Source organism: Mastigoproctus giganteus, chromosome 7 (assembly GCF_048544385.1).
Source record: "Mastigoproctus giganteus isolate SK-2022 chromosome 7, ASM4854438v1, whole genome shotgun sequence".
NCBI lineage: Eukaryota > Metazoa > Arthropoda > Arachnida > Uropygi > Thelyphonidae > Mastigoproctus > Mastigoproctus giganteus.
In genome coordinates this window covers 109,854,726-109,881,462 of record NC_143581.1, presented here as the reverse complement: position 1 = coordinate 109,881,462, position 26,737 = coordinate 109,854,726, and the positions used below count along the sequence as shown (strand labels likewise).

The following is a 26,737-nucleotide window of genomic DNA, read 5'->3' as shown; positions in this document are numbered from 1 at the left end:
CTTCCTTTCTCCCTTCTTTCCTATTGAAAGAAATATGTTATGTTTTTCGAAGGCAGTTTTAAAACCTCTTGTAAGAATGAGGTTTCAAAATGTTACATTAGTTAATCATCGCTTCTTGTGGTGAGAAAAGAGAGCTTGCTTTGGTATCATTAGAATAATATCAAATACGATATTCTATGCAAAAAAATCCATGACACTCAAGCGTTTGTGAACTATACCCGTATCACAATAAATAACCCATTGCAAAATCAAGGCAAAGCGTGTTTCTTGAATAGCAATGCATCACTACATTCGCATTGTTCACATACACATATGCACACTTATAGATGAGCACGAAATGACTTCCGGTCCATCGGTATTTGTAATTATTTCCTTTCATCGGCTTTTCGACTCTAGAGGAATCTCTTTCCTGATGAAAAATAATGTGACCTTCCACCATTGCAGAAAAATGACCAAGTAGCTAAGATGCTAACAATGTTATCGTTCCAGTTGTCCAACGAATCAATCACGGATAAAAGTGTGAATTGATTTTAGAGATTGTAGCCACGTTCAAGGTCTGAGTGCTGAAATGGCATCACAATGGAGAGGTTTCCTGATGTTACGAGGGAAACATTAAAAAGAGGCTCTCTCAACTAGTTAATTTAATTACAAAAGACGTTTTCCTTGGTTCGAACTTTCGAACCAAGGAAACGCTTGATAAACAACAAGCGTTTGTTTATTGTGTTTGCTATTAAAGATATCATTATGTTAATACCACGTGAAATTAATAATATAGTTTATCAGGCTGTTCGCCTACATTACTATACATTAAATTTTAATGAACAGTAATGTAGGCGAACAGCCTAATAAACTGTATTATTAATTCAACTTGTTATAAGAGTGGTATTAATATAATAATAACCTTAATGGAAAACAACCGCGTAGCGTCTTTCCTTAACTGTGTTGTGTTTTCTCTATTGTAGTACCAGCGTATTTTATATAATTTACAATTCTCCACGAAAATTGTCAATTTTTAAACAGAATGAGGGTGCCCTCATCAGTAATTTTTTTCGTGGTTTTACGTAATTTTTATTCCAAAATTCTTGCAGTACACATTAACGATCGTTCTTATGTACATATTAGTGTCATATATATTATAAAATAGAGGGCTTTAATTTAATGATATGAAGAATAATATCCTTATAAGAGTGCAAAGAAAATGAAAATGTTGGGAAGAAGCGAATGAGATACTTGGCCACGACCCTGCAGTGACATAAAAATAATATGATATTGATTAGATACAGGTGGAGACTGTGAGCTATAGCACGGTCTCTATTTCTGCTATTTCGGTAATATATGTTTTGGGATGATATCCGAGAGAGTAACGAGGAAGGGATGAGTGTGAAACCATGGCATCCGCTTCATTGGTGCTAATAACATTTCTTGTCATGTCTCTTGGCTTGAAGGGGTCTCCCATCCACGATCTACAAATGACAAATGAAACATTATATTATTCACATCAGTCTGTATGAGACAGAGCAGTAAATTAATGATATCAAAAGAATGTCCATACATTAATGGTTTATTAAGTAGTAATCGTTGATCACAGAAGTAATACGAATCCTTTTATTAGTGTTTGACCAAAAATTATTGTTCATGCTTTCACGTTAAAGAGCTTCTTTCATGATCTTAAAATACATATGTTTTTATTTTTAAATTAATTATATTAATAGAATTTTAAAAGAATTACTACTACAGAATCGTAACGTTGTAATGGAAATGACGGTGCTGTTCGTATATTCTCTCTATCTTGTAAACTGCTCTAACCCTACGTGGCCGTCTCTGAATACAAAGAGAAAATTAATTTTTTTGTAAATACTCGTGTTGAGCAGTTTTCTTTCAAAACCTGAGCTCAGTGTGAAATTAACACACCTGCCTTAAATTATAGTGCCACTAGAGAATCCATTCAGTATAATTAATCTAACGCGTACGCATGCAATTAATCTTAATTGCATAATTTACGTAGCACGGAAAAGCAAATAAGTTATCATTGTGCTCTTCGTGCTAAAGAAGAGAGTTGAATGGTAAGATTAAAAAACATAGTTGATGACAACGGACAATCAACTTAATGTACTGATTGCAGAGTGCAAACAATATGGAATGTAAATTCGCTGCACTTCATGATAGATGAATTAATAATACTATAGCATAATACAGTATTTTAAAAAATAAGTGCGTTAATTGCTTATTTTTTAAGGTATTAAAAATAAAATGCAAAAGGCACACGCAATTAGATCCACTCTACCCAGGAAAGCGAATATACTCTAGTAAATTAATAAAATTCGTAAATACATCAGGGTGTTTTAATTTATAACTTTCATTCATTTCAAATTTCTATGAAATACCGCTTAAATAGATCCAAAAATAATTTAAAATTTATAAAAAAGATTTAACAATAAAAATTTAAAATTACCACACACTAAAGGTGAGGTATGTTTAGATTTCAAAGGATTACCGTGCCAATAATATTAGCAAAAAACAATAAAAACGAAAAAGAATAAAAGATCCGTTGGATTTTATAAAAATAAAATCCGATTGAGTGTATATGGCTCAGTCAGATGATTAAAAGCGGTAAAACGAGCATTTCTAAAATTGGTGCATTCCATTAACGATTCACGGATAAAAAAAAAAAATTATCACACATAGGAGGGGGGGGGGGCATCAACCCTGAACAAAGAGGAATGTCACTATAATTTCTTGTAAAAATCGACAAACTGGTTAAATTAGATTTTATTCAAATAAAATATATACATAAATAAAGCACTAAAACAGATATAAAAGTATTAAAATACAATAAAAGCGTTAAAATACAATAAAGAGGAAAATAGTAGCTTTCGTGCCAAAGTGTCCCTTTATCAGCTAGTTATTTATTATTATAATTATTTTCAGTTTATTTATCTAACACCCTTGTACAGACAATATCTAGGAGGGTAGCTCATACAGAGAAATTAGATAGCAACAAAGAAACATCAGAATATGCATAAAGAGGAAAAGTCACAAAGCAACAATCATAACATTATGAATGAAACTCATAGAATTTCCGCGGAACTAATTTCCTCAATCCTTACAGAGTTAGTGTACTGAGTGTATATATATATATATATACTCTTTTGTTTTTTATCCTCGCCTTTTTCCCATTATTATATGGGGTCAGCGTTTTTTTTTGTTTTGGCACGCAATTTTTACTGCCGTATGCCCTTCCTGACGCCAACCCTCACCCTTTATTCGGGCTGGGGATATGCAGTGGTCATTCTCTGACCTTCCGCATCCTCCGTATTTGGTGGTCACAGGCTCGAACCCCGGTCTAATTAAGAAGCGTGTGCTATGCACTACGGCTCCTGCCCACCTGGCTGCGGAGGCGCCCACTGAGTATATATACTCTATCCTGCCATTAATATCCGGACACCTGCCTTTAGACAAAAAAAAAAATTTTTTTTTTTGTGTCATTTAATATTTTGTGCTGAAACCTCTTCCTTTTATGACGGCCTTCAATCTTCGCGGCATACTCTCAACCAGCTTTTTATAAATGCCAGGTGATATGTTCCTCCACTCGACTTTTAACGCAGCCACCAGTTCGGCCTTGTTCTTTGCGCGATCTCGACGTGCATGTACCCGACGATCCAATACATCCCAAAGATGCTCGATAGGGTTCAGATGAATACTCTGGGCTGACCAGGCCAATCCAACTTTTCCACACCCATGTCCACAAACCACTCTGTTGCGACCCAAGCAGTATGGCATGTTGCGTTGCGTTGCTGATACAGGTATGGACCTTCCCCGAAGTATTTCCATAATGTAGGAAGTGCATAATTGTCTAGGTTGACATGGTATTGCACAGCATTAATAGTTTTGGTTTTGTCGATAACGACTAATGGGCCCAAGCCAAACCATGAAAAGCAGCCCGATACCATACCACTCTACCAGCCATCAGACTGGTAGAGTGCGAACCTCAACTCGTCTGTCTATAGGATTGTTTTCCACTGCTCTACAGTTCAGGATCGCGCTCCTTACACAATGTTAATAGGCGTCTAGCATTTGTTGAGGTGATAAATCGTGTCATCTTGCATACCCACTTTTGCAATTGCCTATTCGAAGCCCAGTGTGCATATTTATAACAGGTTCTGTGACGTGTTGCATGCATAAGACCTGTTTCTCCATCCATGGAGGGGTGTCCGGATATTAATGGTAGGGCAGTATATACTGGGTAATTTACGATCGTGCCCAACCGAAGATGACTGGGCACGATCGTAAAATGACAACTCGCAAAGATTGTTACAAGAAATTATAGTGATATACATCCCAACGCCCAAGGTCTGTTTTCTAAAAAGGAACGTGTCAGATGACTATGCCATTGTTGTGGTGGTATTTTCTGGCGAAAGGGCTACTTAGGCCATATTGCACCTCCCAGATCTACTGATTTTACATATGTGAACCGCCTGTTGACTATATTCCATGCAGAGCCGAGTAAGAACAACTTCCTCGTTACTTTCCCTGCTCATACAAGACTGCCAATGTTCGATTACAAGCTTAATCTCGTATAACTTGTTTGCAGCCTATCCACGCCAAGAATGTTGCCATTGGGAAGCCAGTTCCGTTCTTATCATTTTACCTTAGACTGTATAGGGGACGAACAGGCAAGGGTTATAATGTGTCTCCGATTTGGCGGCAGTGTCTGCCAAATCATTTCCCAAGATCCAAATGTGATTGGGGATCCAGCAGAAGTGAATATCGATTTCTTATTAAGAAAGGAAACATACACTCAACTGTACCCAGGACACGACTGGGTGAGGATTGAACTTCATTAGTTAAATTGTGTGCAGATTTTCAGTGAATATGCTACTTTCGGCAGGGACCTTCTCGGATATCATAGCGTCTGGGAAGACAGCTGCGGATCCAACCAACAGTTCTGACTTCGAGTTATCTATGCAGACTGGAAAGGAGTCAGAATGTTCAGATTGGTGTGCTGAAAAGAGCTGCGGGTAGACAGCAGATGGAGTACTGTCCTTTCCGGAGTTGTGAAGCCAGAAATCGCAGGCTGAGACATGAGCATGCCAAGGTGGACATGGTTGTCCTGGTAATAGCGCAACCTTGTCTGCCGTGAATATCCGTTGAATACTCTGAATAGCCGTTGGTTACGAATACCGAATGGCAGTCTGATGAGTGTTGTACAGAAATTCGCAACGTGGCTCAAAAATGGGTTTCCACGTGCGATTGTCTGGCAGGGATTTCAGGTTAATAGCATACTATAAAGACAACCTCTTTGGCTGCCAGATTTGCTCTTTCATTTCCTGCTATCCCAGAATACTCTGGAGCCATCAAAATGTCACACTTTGATTCAACTCATTGCAAGCACGTAATTTAGAATGGATTTGTGTTGTTACAGGGTGAGAGGAGTAGATATTACTGCTTGTGGCGGAGACAGCACTGAGTGAGTCAGTGTATATTAAAGCGGGCGTAATTAAAAGTTCAGTAAACTGATCCAGAGCTAAATTTATAGCGTAAGGCTCAGCAGTAAAGATACTGCATTTTATTGGTAATGAGACAGAATTGGTGAATGAAAAATGATTTCCCCAGCACCTACTTGGGTTTCAGTTTTTAATCCGTCTGTACAGATCTTACAGGCCTGTGAGATAGAAGCAGAGTGAGTTTTTATTTTATTTTTATTTTGATTAATAACAAGATACACAACAGTGTATCTGAGAGCAGAATAATGAACAGAGTTGATAACAATAATATGAAATACAACAGGAAGATAAACATTGATATAGATTTAAATATTAAAATCATATTTAAAAAAGAGGTATGCATTAAGTTAAGTTACCAGTAAAAAAATAATAGTTAATTAGCTAGAGAATAGAAAATAATAAAACAAATAATATTAATAAACTACAATACTTAGATTAGAGCTAGTCACTTTGCAATTTAAGAGAGGAGGTAAACTTGTGGATGGAGTTCATCAGTGATTTGGAGTTGTCAAAAAAAGTCAATGAGAGAGTCATTTGCTGATTCTGTTTAGTGGACTGAACTTCATAAAGTCCGTGGTGGCAGAGTCAAGGCGAAACAGAGTAAGATTCCTGACTTGTCTGCAAGGAGCATTGAAGCTGATTTTGCTAAAGATATTAGATGCTTCGTCAGTTCCAGAGAGTACTTTGGCTAGAAGGGTGATGTCAGCAATAACTCTTCTAGTGCACAGAGGCCTCAGATGAAAGTAATCACACAGTGATTCATAAACTGAGTGATAGAATAAAGGATTACGGTACGTAAGTTAATAGAAAATGTTTTTTTGGACTGCTTCAATTTTGTTGGTTAAAGTTTTTGTGTGAGGATTCCAGATGGGTGAACTGAATTCAAGGATTGGCAGAACGATAGTTTTATAAAGGATAACCGCATATCTGTAGTTTTTGAACTTGTAAGCGTTCCGTTTGATGAATCCCATTGTTTTAAATGCTTTGCTGGTGATTTTAAGGACATGGGCATCGAATTTAGCACCAATATCGCACAGTTCCATGTAACTGTACTACGATATTGGAGGGAGACAAAGTGTTCTTTCCGCATGTTGGAAATAATCATCGTAATTTGCACGGATATTTGTCCAAGATGGATCAGGCGGTGTCATATCCTAATATGTATTGCTGATTTCTATATTCGATGTTTGAGTCAGTTCTTTAAGTCTAATTGCAGCAGGTCGGTTTTCATTTGGTGTTCTATTGTAAAATGACTCCCATTGGATATTGTACAGGCATCTCCAACTAGGGTGAGAGGTAAGACTGAGAAGTTTTGCGGCATGCATCAAAAGTAATGTTTTCCTGTGAAGATGTAAGGGAGGTTTGTGGGTTTCGATGTAAAGGCTCTGAACTGAGGAGATTCTGAAAGCCCCTAAAGAAACTCTCAGTGGTCTATGCTGGATCGTGTTCAATCACTCTAAAATAGTTCAATTGCTCCTTTCCTTGCAGAGTCATAGTCTAAGCGAGACCTGATGAGAGCTCTATAAAAATGGATAAGGGCAGGTCGATCAGCGGCCCATGACACGGATGGCACACACCGGAGGATATTCAATTTCTTCAAGCAAATGGTTCTAAGATAGGCCACATGTGCTGGAAAGTTCACTTTTCTATTCAGGACAAGAACACGAACAGTGTGAGCAGGAGGAACTGAAATGTTATTGATCTTTAGCTCAAGATCAAGATGAAGTGACCGTAATTTGCAGAAGTGAGTAGTGATGGATTTCTGCTCAGCAAGACGGTATCCATTACGTAAGGTCCAGGATTCTATTCTTCCAAGAGCAATTTGTGACCGTCCTTTAAACAGTATTCATACTTTTGACTGGCAGGATATGGTGAGGTCATCTGCATACTTGTATATTTGAATGGTTTTTGGAAGATCTTCCAATATTTTGTTGATCCTTCCTCTGTAAAGAATTCTAAGAGAGAATAATCTTGTACCTCCTTCTCCTTGACATAAATATTTTCTTGGATACTAGAGGGTACTCCAGTTTTTTTCATCTTTTCTCCGGCAATTGCTTTTCTTTTTGGTGGAGCATTAGCAGGTACTAAAATGGGAGTGGTAGCTGACTGATCTTACTGTGCTTTTTTTTTAAAGCTTAATACGTAGCGTGCGATGGGAGTGAATGAATTTTGGTAGAATGGTCGTTTCTGTTTGAGTTATGAAATATCTCTCGGCTCCCTTCTGAGCGTAGGTAGATTTAATTGTACTCAAGGGTTTCACCGTGTTTCTTGTCTCCTGATAAGATATGTCCAGCTCTCCCTTAAGCCGTTGAATTTCTTTTTCTTGTTTCCATCTTTGGCATGCTCGTGAGTAAGCTGAGTGTTATCCGTGGCAGTTAATGCAGGTGGATTTTGTAGCTAAACATGATGTAGTTTTGTGATCCTCTGGAGCACATCGAGCGCACGTGGAACGGTTCCACGACGGTCCATTTGCGAGCGTCCATATTTCTGACACTTAAAGCACCTTAGAAGGTTTGGGACATATGGACCCACCGGAAAATTTATAAAACCAGCTTTGATTTCATTAGGAGACATCGGTGAATTAAATGTGAGGATGATGTTTCTTGTGGGAATAAATTTCCCATCCCTACGCATGAATATTCGTTTCGCAGCTGTATTCGTTCCATCAGACACTTCCATGAAAAACCATTCGGCGGTGAAATCACGGGATGAGTCTTGTCGGGGGGTTAACTGTAATCGGCATTCCGCCCACAGACCAGAAATCAGAGAATAGGAGAACACTTGGAGACACTGAAACAGAACCTCCTCGCACTCAGCAAGAGACTACGCAGATACAAAGAGAGCTCCAAGAGGAAAATAAACAACCGAATCTTTGATGAGGACCAAAGAGTCTTCAACAGGAAACAGGGTGAAGATGAGAAAGCAGGAAATGGACCACCCGAGAAGAAGACGATCGAGGAGTTCTGGGGAAATATCTGGAGCAGCGAAGTAAGACATAACAGCAGAGCACACTGGATAGAAGTAGACCAGGTAATCAACAACGCATACAAGAGAGGAGAGAGTGGGAGATTCGAGAAGAAGTAGTAAAACAGTCAATCAGGAACACCCACAACTGGCAAACCCAAGGAATTGCTAACATCCACAACTACAAGAAGCTCACCTGCACACACAAGCACCTAGCAGAGCAGGTCACTCGAATGATAAGGCACCCAGAGACAATCCCGAAGTTTCTCACCCAAGGAGTTACATATCTGAAGCCTAAAGACGAAGATACAAGAAACCAGACGAAATACAGGCAAATCACCTGCCTCCCAACGATGTACAAGAACCTGACCAGCTGCATAACCAAGAAGATATCAGACCACTTAGAGAGTCAGAACATAATGGCCGAAGAGCAGAAAGGATGCAAGCGGAGGAGCAAAGGATGCAAGTAGCAATTAACCATAGATTCTGCAGTTATGGAGCAAGCCTACAAGAAGCACCGCAACTTATACACGGCCTATATCGATTACCGCAAGGCCTTCTACTCCGTACCTCATAGCTGGCTAATAGAGACCCTAAAGATATACAGGGTCAATCCGATAGTGACAAACTTCCTAGGAGCAACAATGGCGAAATGGAGTACTACAATTAAGGTCGAGAACATCACAACCAGGCCAATCCCCATTAGAAGAGGAATCTTTCAGGGAGATGCTCTGAGCCCACTGTGGTTCTGTCTAGCACTCAACCCACTATCCACCATACTTAACGGCAGCAAGTATGGATATACCCTCAAAGAAGGAAGAAAGAACCTGTACACTCTCATACCACCTGATATACATGGATGACATCAAGGTCTACGCGGCAACCAAGAAGAAACTCCAGCAACTACTCCGGATCGCCGAATAATTCAGCAAGGACACCAGGATGGAATTTGGTCTAGACAAATGCAAGACCCGCACACAGCAGCAGGGAAAATTAGTTGGCCGAAACTGCCAGCTGCTGAGTGGAAATGAGATCGAAGCTATGACAGAAGGAGGGACCTACAAATACCTAGGGATGATGCAGGCTCAGCAGTTAGAGCACAAGGAAATAAAGAAGTGCCTGACCGAAAAATATCATCAGAGACTCAGAAGCCTGCTAAAAGCAAAATTGAACGGAGGTAACACAGTTAAAGCGATAAATACCTACGCAGCTCCAGTACTAACATACACCTTCGGGGTCATAGATTGGACTAACACGGAGCTAGAAGATATCATGTGAAAGACAAGGACAATGATGACCAAGAGCCGCCAACATCACCCGAAGTCAGCAGTGGAGAGGACTAACAATAGCTCGGAAAGAGAGAGGGAGGAAAGGGCCTGATAGACCTCATAGAGCAACAGAAAACAGCGATAGTTAACCTGAAGGATTACTTCGAAAACAACACAGCACCATTCCACCAGGCCATAAGGAAGATAGAAAAGTGATATACCCCTAAGAGAGGAATCCCCACCCACCCAGACGGCACAACAAAAAAGTTAGAAAGATGGGCAAAGAAGACACTATAATGAACTCCATCATGATCATATCAATAACATTGCTTCCAATGCATGGCTCATGAGCGGGACGCTCTTCCCCGAGACTGAAGGATTCATGCTGGCCATCCAAGACCAGGTATTGAACACCAGAAACTACAGAAAATACATCGCAAAGGAGCACAGAATATCAGATAACACATGTCGACGATGCCACCTTGCCTCAGAAACGATCCAACACATCACCGCGGGTTGCAAGGTGATCATCCAGACAGAGTACACTCATAGACACGACCAGGTAATCAGGAAAATATATCGGAGGCTAGCGAAGAAATACTAGTTGACCAAAGAATATGTACCATACTACAAGTACAAACCACAGGCAGTACTAGAGACCTGAAACCACAAGCTGTACTGGCACCGCGCCATAATAACGGATAAGACGCTACCTGCCTGATTGACAAAGCGGTGCCCAACACTGGCAATGTCCAGAAAACCCATGAGGAAACAATTAGGAAGTATACCAACCTTTCACATGAAGGCAAGGAGATGTGGCATATGCAAGAAGTATCAGCCATCCCGATCATCGTGTCAACCACCGGTATGGTGCCAAAGACTCTACATAACAGCCTAGCAGCAATAGGTCTCCCAGAGAACACCTTCAAGGAACTCCAGAAAGTTGTACTCCTGAACACCTGTATGATAGTCAGAGATTTCCTCGACAGACACTGACACCAGTGTCAGTCGAGTACCGTCACGTAGTGGAATCCTCAAATCAGGGAAAATACAACAGCAATAATAATAATAAACGGAGTGTCCGCTAACACATGTCTACGATGCCACCTAGCCTCAGAAACGATCCAACACATCGCGGGATGCAAGGTGATCACCCAAGCTGAGTACATTCGTAGACAAGACCAGGTAGCTAGGATGATAAATCAGAAGCTAGCAAGGAAACACCAGTTTATCAAAGAATGTGGACCGTACTACAGATATGACCCCAAGGCAGTACTAGAGACCCTAACCCACAAACTGTATTGGGATCGCGCCATAATAATGGATAAGACAATCCCGCACAACAGACCGGACGTAATCCTTGTTGACAAGAAGGAAAAGGCTACCTATCTGATTGACATAGCGGCACTAGTAACCTCCAGAAAACCCATGAGGAAAAATTCAGGAGGTATACGAATCTAAGACAGGAGGTCAAAAAGATTTGGCATATGCAACAAGTAACGACCATCCTGTTCATCGTGTCAACCACCGGTATGGTGCCAAAGACTCTACATAGGAACCTAGCAGCGATAGGTCTCCCAGAAAATACCTACAAGGAACTCCAGAAAGTTGCAATCTTGAATACCTGCAGAACAGTCAGAGTTCCTCGACCAGCAGTAACACCGGACGTAACAACCATTCTGTGTACTTGGTAGCAATACCTCTCAAGGGGTGAAACCACCAAGTCAGAGAGAAATAATATAAGAGTAACAACATAATAATAATAATAATTATTATTATTATTATTATTATTATTATCTGGAATTTGGTCTAGACAAGTGCAAGACCTACAGATTGCGTCAGGGAAAATTAGTCAATCGAAACTACCAGCTGCAGAATGGTAAAGAGATCGAAGCCATGGCAGAGGGAGAGGCCTACAAATACTTGGGGATGATGCAGGTTCAACAGTTACAGCACAAGGAAATTAAGACCTGTCTGACCGAAAAATACCATCAGAGACTCAGAAGCCTGCTGAAAGCAAAGCTGAACGGAGGGAACACAGTTAAAGCCATAAACACCTATGCAGTCCCAGTACTAACATACTCCTTCGGTATCATAGATTGGACTAACACCGAGCTGGAGGATATCATGAGAAAAACAAGGACAATGATGACCAAGAGCCGCCAACAGCACCTGAAATCTGCCGTGGAGAAACTGACAATTTCCCGGGAAGGAGGAAGAGGCCTGATAGAGCAGCAGAAAACAGCGATAGTTAACCTCAAAGATTACTTCCAGAAACACACACACAGCAGCACTCCACCAAGCCATAAGGAAGATAGACAAGCAGTATACCCCACTGAACCTAAGTGAGGAATCCCCCCCAACCAGGAGGTACAAACGAAGATAGAAAGATGGGCAGAGAAGACACTCCATGACAGACACTACAATGATCTCCATCAACAAATACAAAGCAAATACATTGGAAGCAATTTTATCACAGGTAAAATTGCTTCCAATGCATGGCTTACGAGCGGGACGCTCTTCCCCGAGACTGAAGGATTCATGCTCGCCATCCAAGACCAGGTAATCAACACCAGGAACTATAGAAAATACATAGCCAAGGAGCCTGGAGTGTTCGATGACACATGTCGACGATGCCACCTGACCTCCGAAACGATCCAACACATCACTGCTGGATGCAAGGTGATCACCCAGACTGAGTACACTCATAGACACGACCAGGTAGCCAGGATAACACATCAGAAGCTAGCAAGGAAATACCAGTTGGTCGAAGAAAGTGTACCGTACTACAAGTACGAACCCCATCAGTACTAGAGACCCCAACCCACAAACCGTACTGGGACAGTACAGCTTGTGGGTTGGGACAGTACAGCTTGCCATAATAACGCATAGGACAGTCCCGCACAACAGACTGGACATAACTTCCTTGTGAACAAGAAAGAAAAGACTACCTATCTGATTGACATAGCTATATCCAACACTGGCGACCTACAGAAAACCCATGGAGAAAAAAATCAGGAAGTACGCGAACCTAAGACAAGAGATCAGAGAGATGTGGCATATGCAACAAATAACGACCATCTCGATCATCGTGTCAACCACAGGTATGGGCACGAACAAAAATGCCAAAGACTCTACATAACCGCCTAGCAGCAAAAGGTCTCCCAGCGAACACCTACAAGGAACTCCAGAAAGTAGCAATCCTGAACACCTGTAGGATACTGTTGGTCGAGGAACATCAGAGAGTTCCTCGACCAACAGTAACACCAGACATAACAACAATCACCCTGTGTACTTGGTAGCAATACCCGTCACGAGGTGGAACCCCCAATCATGGAGAAATAACATAAGAGAGCAATAATAATAATAATAATAGTAACACATTAGGGAGAGAATGAAATATTACTTAGCTGCCTGTGGTCCATGAAGCTCTCGCTTTAAATGCCGAATCGTAAGTTTTGCCATTTCCAATTCACGTCGTGTTATGCATAACTGAGTATAGCAGATGGGATCTTTACAGCGATGACGTCTGATTAAATCCTGAGCTTCGTATACAGCTTCTTGAAAACTTAAGGATTTGCCCATACTCTGAAAATAAACAGACAGTTATATTTAAATTCATGATTTCTTAAAATTTAATGTATTCACGCATTTCAAATACTTAATTTCCATTCCATTCCATTAACCATTATAATTAGAATACATTATTATTGAATAAAAAAAAAGTTCTTGTTATACTGCGGCACGACCACCACAGTACAGCTTACTATAAATAATAATAATAATAAAAAAAACGTTAATTGTATTTAGCATAAGTTATAAGAAAGGTGCTTGCCATCCACCACACAGTGCAGACTTCTCGTTTTCATTTCTAAACACACCCCATAGTAATGGGTAATAACGGCAATGCTTTATTGACAATGCCTCCATTACTTAATGTATTGGAGTTTGCACTTTTTATGCTACACCTTTATAGCATCCCCGTGAGTTACAGAGCTTGTTAGAACGACACCGCAGGCTAGCAAGATCTTTTCTAAGAGAATATTACTGTTCATATTTGTGCAAGCGAATTTCTCTTCAGGCATGCTGCTGAGTATTTTCAGCAAAATACAGTTTCAGAAACTGATGGCATCCATACCGTCTAACGTCTTGAGTGGGAATCAACATCATTAATGACATCATTTACTCAAATTGTGGTATATTACACTCGATTAAGGTTATAAATCATCTTCTTGGGATGATGAGAGGTTGGGGTATGTCTTCCTAAACTTCTCTTCCAGTGCGTGATCAGTTTCAATCGCTTTTAAGGGCGATTCGGTCATCGGGCAGTTTGGTACATAGCTATGATTTAAATAAATATTTCCTCGGTTTATTAATTTGGTGAGATTCTGCGCCACTTCAATATCTTTCCAAGAATTATATCAACATGTTGCTTTCGTAACGCTTATTTTACCTCTGGATTTTTGAAACACTTAATTTTTCTTTTAATTTACCAGAGATGTGTAACCGAATTTCTTCCAAGGCTGAGAACAGAAATCCCCTGGGGCCATATTTGCAGCTTATCCTTTTTCCATAAGGAAGCCATTTGATCTTCCCTGAGTTTAAGAATGTTTTTATCTTCCAAGCGCATTAATTTTATTTTAATTCCTCTGTAAGCATTTTTAATAACAGTCCATTAGAAGTTTCACGTTACTTAAGATAATTATAATGTTAATTCAGTACTATAATGCAATGAGAGCATGTAAGATATCAGCAAGTTCATATGCTATCGAAGATATTTATTCAGTACTTCACCATCCATACCAAATATTAATTAATGCTTTCTTATGTATCAAAAGCATTAAGTATACGATGTTTGGGCACATGTTTTGATTTGAACTATTCTCTATCTAGTGAGTTCAGAATTCTGTTTACTTACCAGACTAATTAGCGTGAAGCATCCGCTTGTATCTTTCTTTGCTAGGTGTTTCCTAACATAACGATAATAAAGATGTTCTAGCACCAATAGAAAAATTGTAAGAAGAAAACCACAGCCTAATAGCAGAAATGCGCTCATAAACTGGCTGATGTCTAAAGGGTTACTGGCATTCCGTTTATGGCTGGTCTTTTTACAAGCGCCCTGAAGCCAGAATCTTTGGAGACGTTCTAAATCACCTGGAAAGAAATAATTTCAAAGTTATATTTCTATATATTTCATATTCATAGACGTGTCTGTTAACGTCAGTATCTCTGCTTGTAATGCATACAAATGTATAGTACTCGTACATTCCTAGACCTCTTTTTTTCTCTTATTGTACATAAGTCTGGAATGGGTTATTAATCTGAACATCAATTTAAGTGAACATCAGAAAATTAGAAAAAAAAGTAAGAAAATATATCAATAACACTGATTTAAGAATTGAGCAGTATGGAACATTTAACAGTAAGTAAAATTAGTGCGCTCATAAACTAGCACTTCATTAAGTACACCTAACTAATTGCGCGTAGATTTCACCTTTAACCTTCGAAACAGCTTAGTTTCGTCGTGGCATGGATTGGCGAGATGTCAAAAGCGTACCGCAGGGATGCTGGTTGATTCTGATTCAATGCTTCTCACAGTTTCACTGGGTGGTTGTGGCTCTCTGTTACGAAGAGCTGGTTCCATCTCAACCTACAGGTGCTCAATCTGATTGGGATCTGGTGAGTGAAGAAACCACCGCAGTAGGCTGAATTCACTTTTATTTTGTTGTTGTTGTGGGTGTTTGGCGCATAAGCTACTTTGGCTATAATGCGCTTATTCGTTTATTATAAAAAGGAAATGAGAAAGCCTCGTACAGTCTGAAAAGTCCTTAATCAGAAAAGATTAAAAATTCCAGTTTGCTTGAGGAAGTGGAAAAATTCAGAAATATTGGCCTTGTCACCGATCAGATTCCCTAGAGTTATTGGTTGATGAGGTTAACCAGTGATTGGAGGGTTGAAATTCTGTCTTGTTTATAATTTGGGCAGTGGATGAGAATGTATTTAACAGTCAGGTGGATCATCTCCTGTGAGTAAATGAAAGTGGGTCAGGTGAGTATGACCTATTCTTGCTCTTGAAAGGATTACTTCGTACGGACACTGGTGAGCCAATTTTCGGATCCTGTTTAATCTGAAAGAATTTATTATTAGTTTGAGAATGCCATAGCGCTGTCATAGAATGCCAATGTCCAGTCTGATAAGCATACAGCATCAATCATTAGTGCACAGTCTCATGATGGAACAGGAATATTGGTTAAATCTAAGGTGGTTGGGTTTTATTTTTTTTCAGCTTTACCGGCCAGTTCATTGCCCAAAATACCAGAATGTGCTGGAATCCAACAGAAGGTGAGCAGTTGGTGGGGTTCTTCAACCTGCAGTAATAATCTTCTAATTTCATTTATAACAGGGTAAACTTTATCCGAGGAATTACACAATGCCTTGATTAAGCTGAGGGAATCATTGTAAATTACAGCTTTCGAAGACCAGTCAGAAGAGAGATATGTAAAGCTAGTTTAATTTTTACTTTTATGTTCCTGGAACCAGTTATATAGAATTTTGCCCTTGTGACATGGTGCATTATCTTGCTGGAAGAAGCCATTCGCAGATGGAGGAGCGTGCGTGGTTGAAAACAATTTACAAGCTAACCTGTGGCATCCAAATGTTGCTCCACTGGTAGTAAGGAGCCGAATGTGCAAAACAAGCACATTCCACAAGTCATATTATATCTCTGTAAGCATGCATTGTTGATATTTGGCAGGATAGATCTATTGACTCGTGCTATTTTCACGGGATTCGCCAGACCAGACAGCGACCAGGCTTTCAATCCTCCACTGCCCAGTGTTGGACAGTGGAGGATTGGAACGAGGAGTGAAGGAGTTACAGTGGGCCCACTCTAATTGAATCTTCTTGTGTTTTTTTTTTCCTGACTGGAGTGGAACCCGGTTATAGCTGCGATGCCCCATTCCTGACAAGGTGCGAGCGAAGAATTGTGCTTTCTGCCTCTTTGATCACTAATTTTGTCGTGGGTTGTTATTGACTTTCTCCTGCACTGCACAAGACTTGTCAGCCTGCTTCCACTGGTTTCTCACATCAATAAACTGATTTCAACTAGGATCACCGTTGGTTGGAGGATGTTATTTGGTTATTTGCCCAATTTCGATACACCAGAGAGAGAGAGAGAGGGGCACTGGTTCTGATTTTGTTTCATGTTTATTGGTACATCAGCGACATAGGCTATAATGCGATGACAACAGCAAATTAATAACAAACAGTAATAAAATCGGTAAAAGCCAGAGAGGTGATAAAAGCTTAGTGACCCGTTAAAATTGATCACGATGTCAAGGTTTACAAGCCATATATAAAAATATAAAATGATCATAAAAGTATAAGCAATATATAAATACAGTTCTGATTCACATAATAAAATAGTATATTTTAAATAAAAGGAAACAAGTAAATTCATTTTAAATAGGAAATAATAGCGTGTTCGTTGTCAGATAGTATCTGATTGAGCGTATAGGACTCAGTCAGATGGTTAAAACCGGTAAACGATAGGCTCCGTTCATGTCCAAAACGTGGACATTCGATTAAAATGTGCTTAATTGTTAACCCGTCGCAATCCTAGCACACAAGGAAGGTCATCCATCCTCAGCAGAAAAGCGTGTGTAAGATGACTATGTCCTATGCAGAGGCGAGCAAGAACAACTTCCTCTCTACGGTTCCTGCACAGACTGGACTGCCTCCTTGTGGATCAGCCTACATTGGCGGTTTGAAATCATTTAAATCTTTCGTCTTACCCATTCTCCCACTGAACTGAATACATGCAGCATCTCTCTGTCCTTGTCCACCTGCTTAATATCGCATGGGACAAGTGCGTACTGCAGTTACTGAAGGAGCGCTCCATTACACAAAAAGTAACCATTAGTGTATATGAGTAAGAAAAAACGAAAAGACCATAAAAATATGTACATTTTCTCAGCAGGTGCTGAACTGTTTCGATTTGTTGAAGAGGCATGGAAAAGAACGATAAGGTTAAGAATAGTCGTGATTGATTACCACTTAAGAATAGTAGTGATTGATTATTATCAGTATCGGTCTAACTTTTATTAATGCGAGCTTCACAAAAAAAAAACAAACAAAAAAAACCGACCCTAATTTTTTATTTATTTATTTTTGAAGATCGCATTTGTTTCAAGAGTTGCTTCGCATTAACAATTTGAAGATTAATTACTCTTCCCACAGGCAGTTTCTCCTTTCTCGGGAAGATTACACAACCGTTACAGATGTTTCATTAATCACTTGCAATCTGAACAGTGGAGAGGGTTATTCCACAGCGAATTAATACTAATGTTTTCATGCTGACTTATAGACGTAGTAACAGTATGATAAAAGGGGTTAGCAATATTTTTTTCCAACATACACTGCTCATCTTTAAAATTTCCCACCTAAATTTTTCCAACCTTCTTTTGCTTGCAGATATATTTGCCAGCGAAGAATCACTCAAGCCGCTCCAGTTGTTTAGCTTCTATACAGGTAAAATAATCGAGAGAGAGATGTAGTGGTTATTAAGTTCAGTTCTCGCAGGTTCGCAATGAGCAGAACAGCCATTCTGAACAAAGAGTTTAACGAAGCAACCAAGGGTGCTTTATATCTTCAAGGCAAACAGACTGGATTTGTGCACAATTTATGTTCTCCTTCCAAGTAACAAGCCTATTCTGAAGACCTCATTTTAGCCTATTAATTGATGTAAGTCCAATGCATTATTGTTGGCGTGAGGGAGGCTAACATAGTAAATCCGAAGCAAATCGTGTTTCTGAATGCTTTCAATACATCTGGTGTTGCAGAACTAAACTTACACAGTGACTCTCCTCAATGAAAACCCTACTATATTATTAGAGCTTCTATTGAGGAACTTGCGCATGCCTCTGAAACAAATGCATTTGTGATCAGGACGAACTTCAGAGTTAATGATATTACACGTGAACATCTGAGTAGCATTAAATAATACTGGATAGGTATTTGAAATAAATAACGAAAACTGAACGTACAATTTGCTGATAATGAAGTAGAATATACTCTTATGAACTAAAAAGTACTAAGTACAAAGAAAGAAAAATTACTTGTAGTTTTATTTCTATGAAACCTCGTGATATGTTAAAACTATTAACAACTCATTATTAACGAAGAAAGCAGTAAGGACAGAAGCCAAGTGGAATAGATACGAAGAGAATGTTGATTTAGAAATGCTGTTACTATTTCTAAATCGAATAGTTTTCAAGGAATTGGTAAAGTTCAGTAGCGTAGCGATAGGGGAGGCAGTAAGGTGCATTTACAACTGGGCGCCGATCTACAGGGGGCGTCATGAGTGTCAGAAGAATATATTCATTTCAATAAAGAGTAATATATTGACCTGCCATTGTGTGACTTTATTTTACGTTAGTAGAATTGTTTTGTGAATCGATTCAATCATTTGTGGATTAATACAATAATAAGTATTATTATTTTGTATTTTAAGTGATTTAATAAAGGAAGGGGCGTAAATATATTGCATTGTCCTGGGGCGCCATATAACCTCGCTATGCCTCTGGTTAAATTTGAGAGGAATGATATCGAATTAAATGACGTTGTTGTAAAGAATGTCATCGTATTAGAGGATACCCTTTATGCTGTCCTTTAATACAACGATGTCCTATGCTTTACTAATTATCTTTAAATAAAACAAAAATATCTGAACGTGAGCGGAATCTTTAAAGATTATATATCTGTATGCACATTCAAGTTCAGTCCTTTCAGCAATAGCGTTTATTGTTGCAGTTTGAAAGACGTTCTTTCCAACTGCAACAAAAAGTCTGTTTAAATAATTTCATTTTATTGGCAGTTTGAAGACAAAGTTGTAAATGAATTTACATTTTACTGAGACGATTGCGTAATAACACAAATTAAATGATCATTATTACAACCAGTCTAATATCAGCTTCGTGTAACAGAGATACTCAAATATACTTACCATTCTCTCTATACTGGATCATTACTCTATTAAACATATTAAGATACTTTGATTTTTTGGGTAAGGCAAAACCGTATCCTGTCATCGCGTACCATGATCCCACAGTCAGCAGACGACATTCATTATCCTGTCCTACGAGGTATTCTAAAACGGTGGCGTCATATATGAACGCATCCAACTCCCTGAAAAATATTTTAGTAACTTATAACAGATGAATCTACTATTACGCATGCTTTCCTCAAAATCCTACTCTCAAATGGTGATCTCCCATTTTGAGATATCAGCTAATGTTTCAATGAAAGTTAAAATCTATACATTATTATCTGCATTTCTTTATATTTTACGAATTTCAATATGCTGATTCAGAATATGACCTTAAGTTTCGTACAGCATCAGCGAATTTCCCAGAAATGAGAAAAAAAATTAAATATGCAATTATATTATATCAGATTTATTAACAAAATCTAACTTCTGTACGGGATGTGGTGGCATCTTTGCTGCAAGTAAACAACAAGCTAAATTTTTTTTTTCAATTTTAAAAGCAAAAATCCTTCTCGGGTTTAAACAAAAAACAAATACTTAAAAATGTACATTGGTGTTCAAAGAAAGTGCATCATCCCTTAAAATTGTAATTGTCGTCCGAATAACGTAAGTATATGGGAATATTTCATACAGATTTCATCAGATAAGATGACACGCGTAGGTGATGGCGTAATATTGCATCGGCTGTTACTTTCAGCTATATAAGCACGCTCTGCAAGAATTTCAGTAATTTCTTGCTTGTATCAGGATGGCGAGTTAAGTGCAGTTGACGCGCAGTAACAGTCAGAAGACGCCTCTTCAAAAATGGACTTGTGGCCTGTCATCCTAAGAAGAAGCCCCTCCTCACACAAAAAATGAAAAAGGCCCGATTAATTTGGTGTAAGGAGCATGTCAAATGGACCCCCGAGCAGTGGAAGTCAGTTATTTTCTCGGATGAGAAGAAATTCAACCTGCATGGCTCTGATGGGAGACAAACGATTCGCTGTAGACGTTGGGAAGAATACCATCCAGACTGTACAGTGTCTACAGTGAAATTCCTTACCTTACCATATGATATGGGGCGCATTTCGTATCACCTGCAGTTTATAAAAGGTTCCGTAAATGCCAATGGATACCTGCCTATATTGGAAGGCAAATTTCTGCCAACCATTAGAGATCATTTCAACCTGCCAAGTAACTGCATCTTTCAGGACGACTCTGCTCCTTGTCATTGGGCGAAAACTGTAAGTAGGCACTTCTGTAGTTACTTTAGCTTCATTTCTGCATTAGAGGTTCGACAGTAATGTGTTTACATTTGTTACAGGTGAAAAAATGGTTTGAAGACGGTCCATTACAACTGTTAGCTGGCCAGGAAACAGTCCGGACCTGAATTCTATAGAGAACTATTGGCATCGTGTGGAATCTGCTGTTGCCAGAAAGAAAGCAAAGACCACTCGTGAACTTCATAATTTAAATTTTCTGTTTATACTCCGGCACGACAACCAAGTCAGTAGAGTTTACAATAAATCGTCAATACAAATATTTATCGTATTTAGTAGTCACGGGCCTGAACCCCGGTGCACTCAAGAAACGCGTGCTATGCACTCTCGCTCCTGACCACTGGGCTACGTCAGGCCCAACAAAATTTTCTGTTTATACTCCGGCACGACAACCAAGTCAGTAGAGTTTACAATAAATCGTCAATACAAATATTTATCGTATTTAGTAGTCACGGGCTTGAACCCCAGTCCACTCAAGGAACGCGTGCTATGCACTCTCGCTCCTGACCACTCGGCTACGTCAGGCCTTCGTGTTTGGAACCACGAATTATCAGTTGATTATCTTTATTTAGTTGAACCGCCTCTGGCCCTGATGACAGCAACACATCTTCGAGGCATTGACAAGATCAATTTCTGAAGATATTGTTTTCCATTTAAAATGATAAACTGAAGCAAATTGAGGGCTTCTGATAACGTTTCAGCCATAATTGTGTTATTTACCAAAACTGTTGTATAAAGGTTGCAAATGCTCATTTTGGAATATTTTGAGAGCCTGTCAAATATTATTTAGCTTTGCCTTAACTATTAATAAATATCTTTTGTTTATATTTCTGTTGATGCTTGTGATTAATGTAACATACCATCGCGAAAAAGGGTTACAAATGCGAAATTCCTAGGTGATACAATTTCTTTGAACACCAGTGTATAATAAATAAATAAATTAATTAATTTTCTGTTTATACTCCGGGACGACCAAATGATCAGAGGAGTTCACAAGATAGACAGAATACAAGAAACAGCACCGTATTCAGCAGTCACGGGCTTGAACCCCGGTCACTCAAGGCACGTGTACTTATGCACCCGCGCGCCTGACCACTAGGCTACGGCGGCCTACTAAAGTTGAATGTCTAGTTGAATGTCTTTCTCTTTTTGTGGTCGGTAATCATTCGAACCAAGAACCAGACAGAATCGGCCGTCAGAGTTTCATCCCAACTTCCGTGGCACCTCTTCTTCGCTTACTGTCTCTGCTAGTGGAATTCTATCCGCGCTGTTCGGTAATATCGCACGGATATGGTCTGAAAAAATTCCCGGGGAGAGTGCAAGTAATGGTGCTTGAGCGACATTCTCCATCCCATTTTTCAGTAATTTTAAACAGCTAGTCAACTAGTTGTTTGCAATTTTCACTACAAATGTTACCAAGAAAGCCATTCACTGCAAGGCGAAATGTCCGACAAGTATTTCGCTTAGAATTAGTCATTTTATCTTTATTTATTCTGAAGATACACCTGCTTTACTTGGGACCGATAAATATGCCACCTTTTACCTTTGCATTAAGCAATTTTGGAAAATAGATTGCATATGTTTGAAGGTATCACTTTTAGGGTCCAAAACTTTAACTCGTATGACCAGTCGCAGATTAATATGGGATTGGGCAAGAAAAAAAAAAAAAAAACAGGCCTGCTGGAAGCAAGACTGTTTTATTGGGAACCAAGGGATTGTTTATTGCATTGTGCGTTCAGGGCGGCAACTGAATTCTGGCAGATCATTATCTTTTCCTTTATTACTGATCTCTTGCCCTGCTGTCCCAGAGCTAAGGAATGCAAAAGAAATTAATGACGCCATCTTGCAAATCCAGAAGGAACCTCAGTGTCTTGAAATCTCCAGGACATCCTATTCGTTGTACTTAATCTTCCCCAACACAAATCACATAGCTTTAAAAGTTTTACTTGAACGGTCTATGAAATTATGTCATTGATAATACTAATTTTTATCAGAATCGTGAAATAATCGTCCATACATTGTATCTGTTAAAGCGTGAACTTTTCGGCTTTTTTGCAGTTTTATATATTCGAAAACCGAGTTTGTGGGGAAAAATATGTTTAACTTTCATCAAAGACCGATTAATTCAACCACATTGTGAAAAAGCCCTTCATTGTTGAAAAGTTCTACACATCAGTGAGAAGATTCGAACTCAGGCCTTTCCCACCCAATGTGGGAAGACGGTGTTCAAATTTTATGGTCGCGCACCCTTATTTTACTTAAAAGGACTAGCGCGCACCCCGGAATAAAAAAATTAAATATATAAGTTAATTTTTTTTAAATTTACAAATCATTTATTCATTGACATGGAGGACATCACATCTAAAATCACATTTAATTTCAAAAGATCACAAATTAAAAAAATACAAAACAAAATACAAGTGCATGATCAAATAAAGCCGCGCGATCAAACAAAGGCGCATATTGAAGTATTAAAATAACATTTATTTATAATTTTTATTTTCAATTACTTTTCTAAAAACTAAAGTTTCATAATTAATAAATATTGATTTATTGCGGATTATCTTGCGTACCCCATGGATCATCTCGCGCACCCAACTTTGGAGACCACTGCACTAGAGTAGGGTATGTGGGATATACCCACATGCAAAATTAGCAGTCATTCTTATAATTTGTGGGTTCCCTCCATACTCACAGTATAGTACCAAAAGGTACACTTACGGGTATCACGAAACAATCCTTCAAGTAACATAGAAAGAATGAGATGCCCACAACTTATCTGACTGATAAGCGTTCCAAAACAGGATTCATATAGGTGCAAAAACCTAGTGTAATATTATGCTTCAGCTGTTTCAGACCTATATAACACGAATACTACAGGGTGCAATATATCACAGCTCTAATGTATAACTTATGTAATACATATATATTTCTCTAAAATATGCAAACATCAATTCCTTCCAAAACACTGACAAGAATCAATATCCAACAAAACCAATATCACCGTTGGATTCAGCACACAAAATACACATAAAACAGTTAAATAAGAAAATGAATATTTGTTCCTGCACAAGAGTAAAAAGGCGGAATCAAAAACAAACAAACAAAAAAAAAAATAATAAAATTAGTAAATCGAAATAAATTAAGATACGAATAGGATAGGATAGGAAAAAGAATGAAATATATAAATTAAAAATAAATAGAATAAAAAATATTCCCGGAGCCACAGGGAGAACACAGTGGATAGCTACAATTTCGTAACACAGGGCCCCAAATTCTGCGTACCAGCAAAGTTTCGTCCCTTGGAGATATAATTTCTGCCCATCCCCTAAGAGGCTTGGAAGAAATAGAACTAAAATCTGCGATCTATGAAAAGAGAAGTCCACATCATCAGGAAAGCGCAAGCCAGTAAGGTCAAATGAGGCAGACCAACCGAATGCGTCCTATTGTAAGTCATGTCAGGTAGGGCCAGACGGAAATCACTTCTGGGAAAAGAGAAATCAATGACAAAGGCATTTCTTGGATCAGAAGAAAGCTGTGTCAACCAACTAAGTTGATATTTCGGTATATGGAAGATAATCTGCATATATTAGCAGCTGCATCGTGAAGAGAAAGATTCTGAGTAGTACTAACCCCACAATTTGTGTAATGAATATTTGTTGGAGCAGTTATGTTTCAAGAAACTCTAATGCGAAATGATTGCATAGATCCTTAGGGAACGTCCTTTGGTAGAACATAGATTTTTTGTTTTGTTGAATGTTGAGATAATTTATTTCAATTTGTTCCATTTGGTATTTAAGATAATCGATATACAGCTTTAAAAGAGGAAAGCCAAATTCAATGGCTTTCCTATTTTCTTGATAGTAAAAAGAAACGCGAAAGAAGAATTGAGAAACACGGATTCCTGAATGTTTAAAACCTAATCTAGCTTTTGCTTTGAAAGCCATATTTCTTGTATAGTGATCAAATTTACAGTTTCTCGATTCGATTCAAATACTCATGATTTATTAAAACCAATTTCCATTTCTGTAATATTATTTCCCCTTTTAACTTATTGGTAGCTAAATTATATTTCTTCTCTTTCCTATTTCGTTAATTTATAATGATGCTACATCTCTTCCAATTTACTTTACTGCTGGTTTTCCACAAGGTGTTCTTTTAAGTAAATCTCTTTTTAATATTTAACTTATTATTTTAAATTTAATTTCTCATTCTAATAGCATTATGCAGGTTATATTATTTCTTTTTAACACACAATCATTCGCAATCAAAATTTCAAATCTGATACTTGCATTTCATGCAATAATAAAAGCGATTATTACTGTCTCTGCAAACAATTACTGTATTAACTTCTTCCGTTATTAGCTAATATTAATGATTTAAAAATTAATGTCCAAAAAATACGCTATCCAGTTTGATAATTCAATTAACTCTCAAACTATTAACAGAATATTAATTATCAGAGGTATTACTGTCTCAGAACTGCCCATTTATTAAAGAATAATGATAACATGACGAAATGCTTATAGAAAATCAGTTTTAAATTTCATTAAACGCTTTTCTTCACCGTTTCCTAAAACGTTACATTCTAGATATCTACAGTATTATTCAAAACAAAGGGAAGGTGAAAAAGGGGGGACTAGACGAGGGTGAAAACTTCTTACTGGAGTTTTCAGGTAGCTGGTCTCAACCCAAATGAGCATAATTTGGAACCTACTGGTTCCAATCTGATAAAGGTCCGTTAATAATACGTACCCTTTCTTCACAGCACTTATTCCTTTTTGAACGGATGATCTGTTAAACTTTCGCATATACGTGTATAGTTCACGTTTATTCCTCTTCAGAACTGCTTCGGTGTTACCGTGAGGAATTGTGCCATATCTAAAAGGTGGGTCGGTGAGCCATGGATTTCGAAGCTAGAAGGAAAAACAAACATGAAAGGAAATGGGTGAAAATAAATTTACAATAGATTAGTTTATTTATTTATTTTTTTTTTTTGAAATTAAAGCTAATGGTTTAATTATAAAACATGCATTTGACTGGTCCATTGACCTTTTGCATTAAACAGTTGAAAAGATAGTTAATCAAATTAACAATTCAACGTGTTTATCAGATTCTTCCACAAAGGAATTATTTAGTTAACTACCTCAACCTTCCTTCCATCTTTTTTTTAATTTTTAATATTATAATATATGTTATACCGATTGATTTTCTTGAATAATAACGCGAACGGCGGCCATCATATATTTGGAAGAAAAAGACTCATCCAATTAAATTATGCCAGAATAATTTGACACCAGTTCTTATAAAAAGAAAAATTTCTTTCTTCGAGTACGCCACCGGGCATTTTTTAAGGTAGCTCAATTACAAAAAAACATAGACTACAGTAATCTTAGTGCCGTGAAGGAAATATTGGATTTCAGTTTCCGGAGATTATAATTTTCAGAGAAGGCACGAACGAATGAGAATTTTTCAAAGAAGAAAAGTCGTAGACGGAATGAATCAGGACGAAGGAAAATTGGTTTGGGGACTTTTTATACAGATGTTGGTTGGATTTTTTAAAAGAGTTGTTAGTTTGCTTCTGCACCTCACTACTGGATTCCGAATAATGTGTAGAAATTATAGGTAGTTTTTGCTTAAGATGTATTTGTGAAATCACAAAGGAGAATGTGTCTTTGCACTTTTGCAAGATTACAT

At 38.3% G+C, this 26,737-nt stretch overlaps 1 protein-coding gene across 2 annotated transcripts in view; it reads right to left on the bottom strand.

The window, feature by feature from the left end:
- Window positions 1–883: 883 nt before the first annotated feature.
- The window catches only part of LOC150083142 (glutamate receptor ionotropic, NMDA 2B-like), a 350,422-nt gene continuing 324,568 nt past the window's right edge, over window positions 884–26,737 (bottom strand). For both annotated transcript variants that reach the window (XM_090377838.1, XM_090377839.1), the window contains 5 exons: window positions 25,796–25,956; window positions 19,740–19,921; window positions 14,655–14,890; window positions 13,143–13,324; window positions 884–1,463 (listed from right to left, as the gene is read on the bottom strand). In XM_090377838.1, coding sequence (XP_090233964.1) covers window positions 1,298–1,463; window positions 13,143–13,324; window positions 14,655–14,890; window positions 19,740–19,921; window positions 25,796–25,956 — 927 coding nt within the window. In that variant the 3' untranslated portion in view covers window positions 884–1,297. The remainder of the gene's footprint in view (window positions 1,464–13,142; window positions 13,325–14,654; window positions 14,891–19,739; window positions 19,922–25,795; window positions 25,957–26,737) is intronic.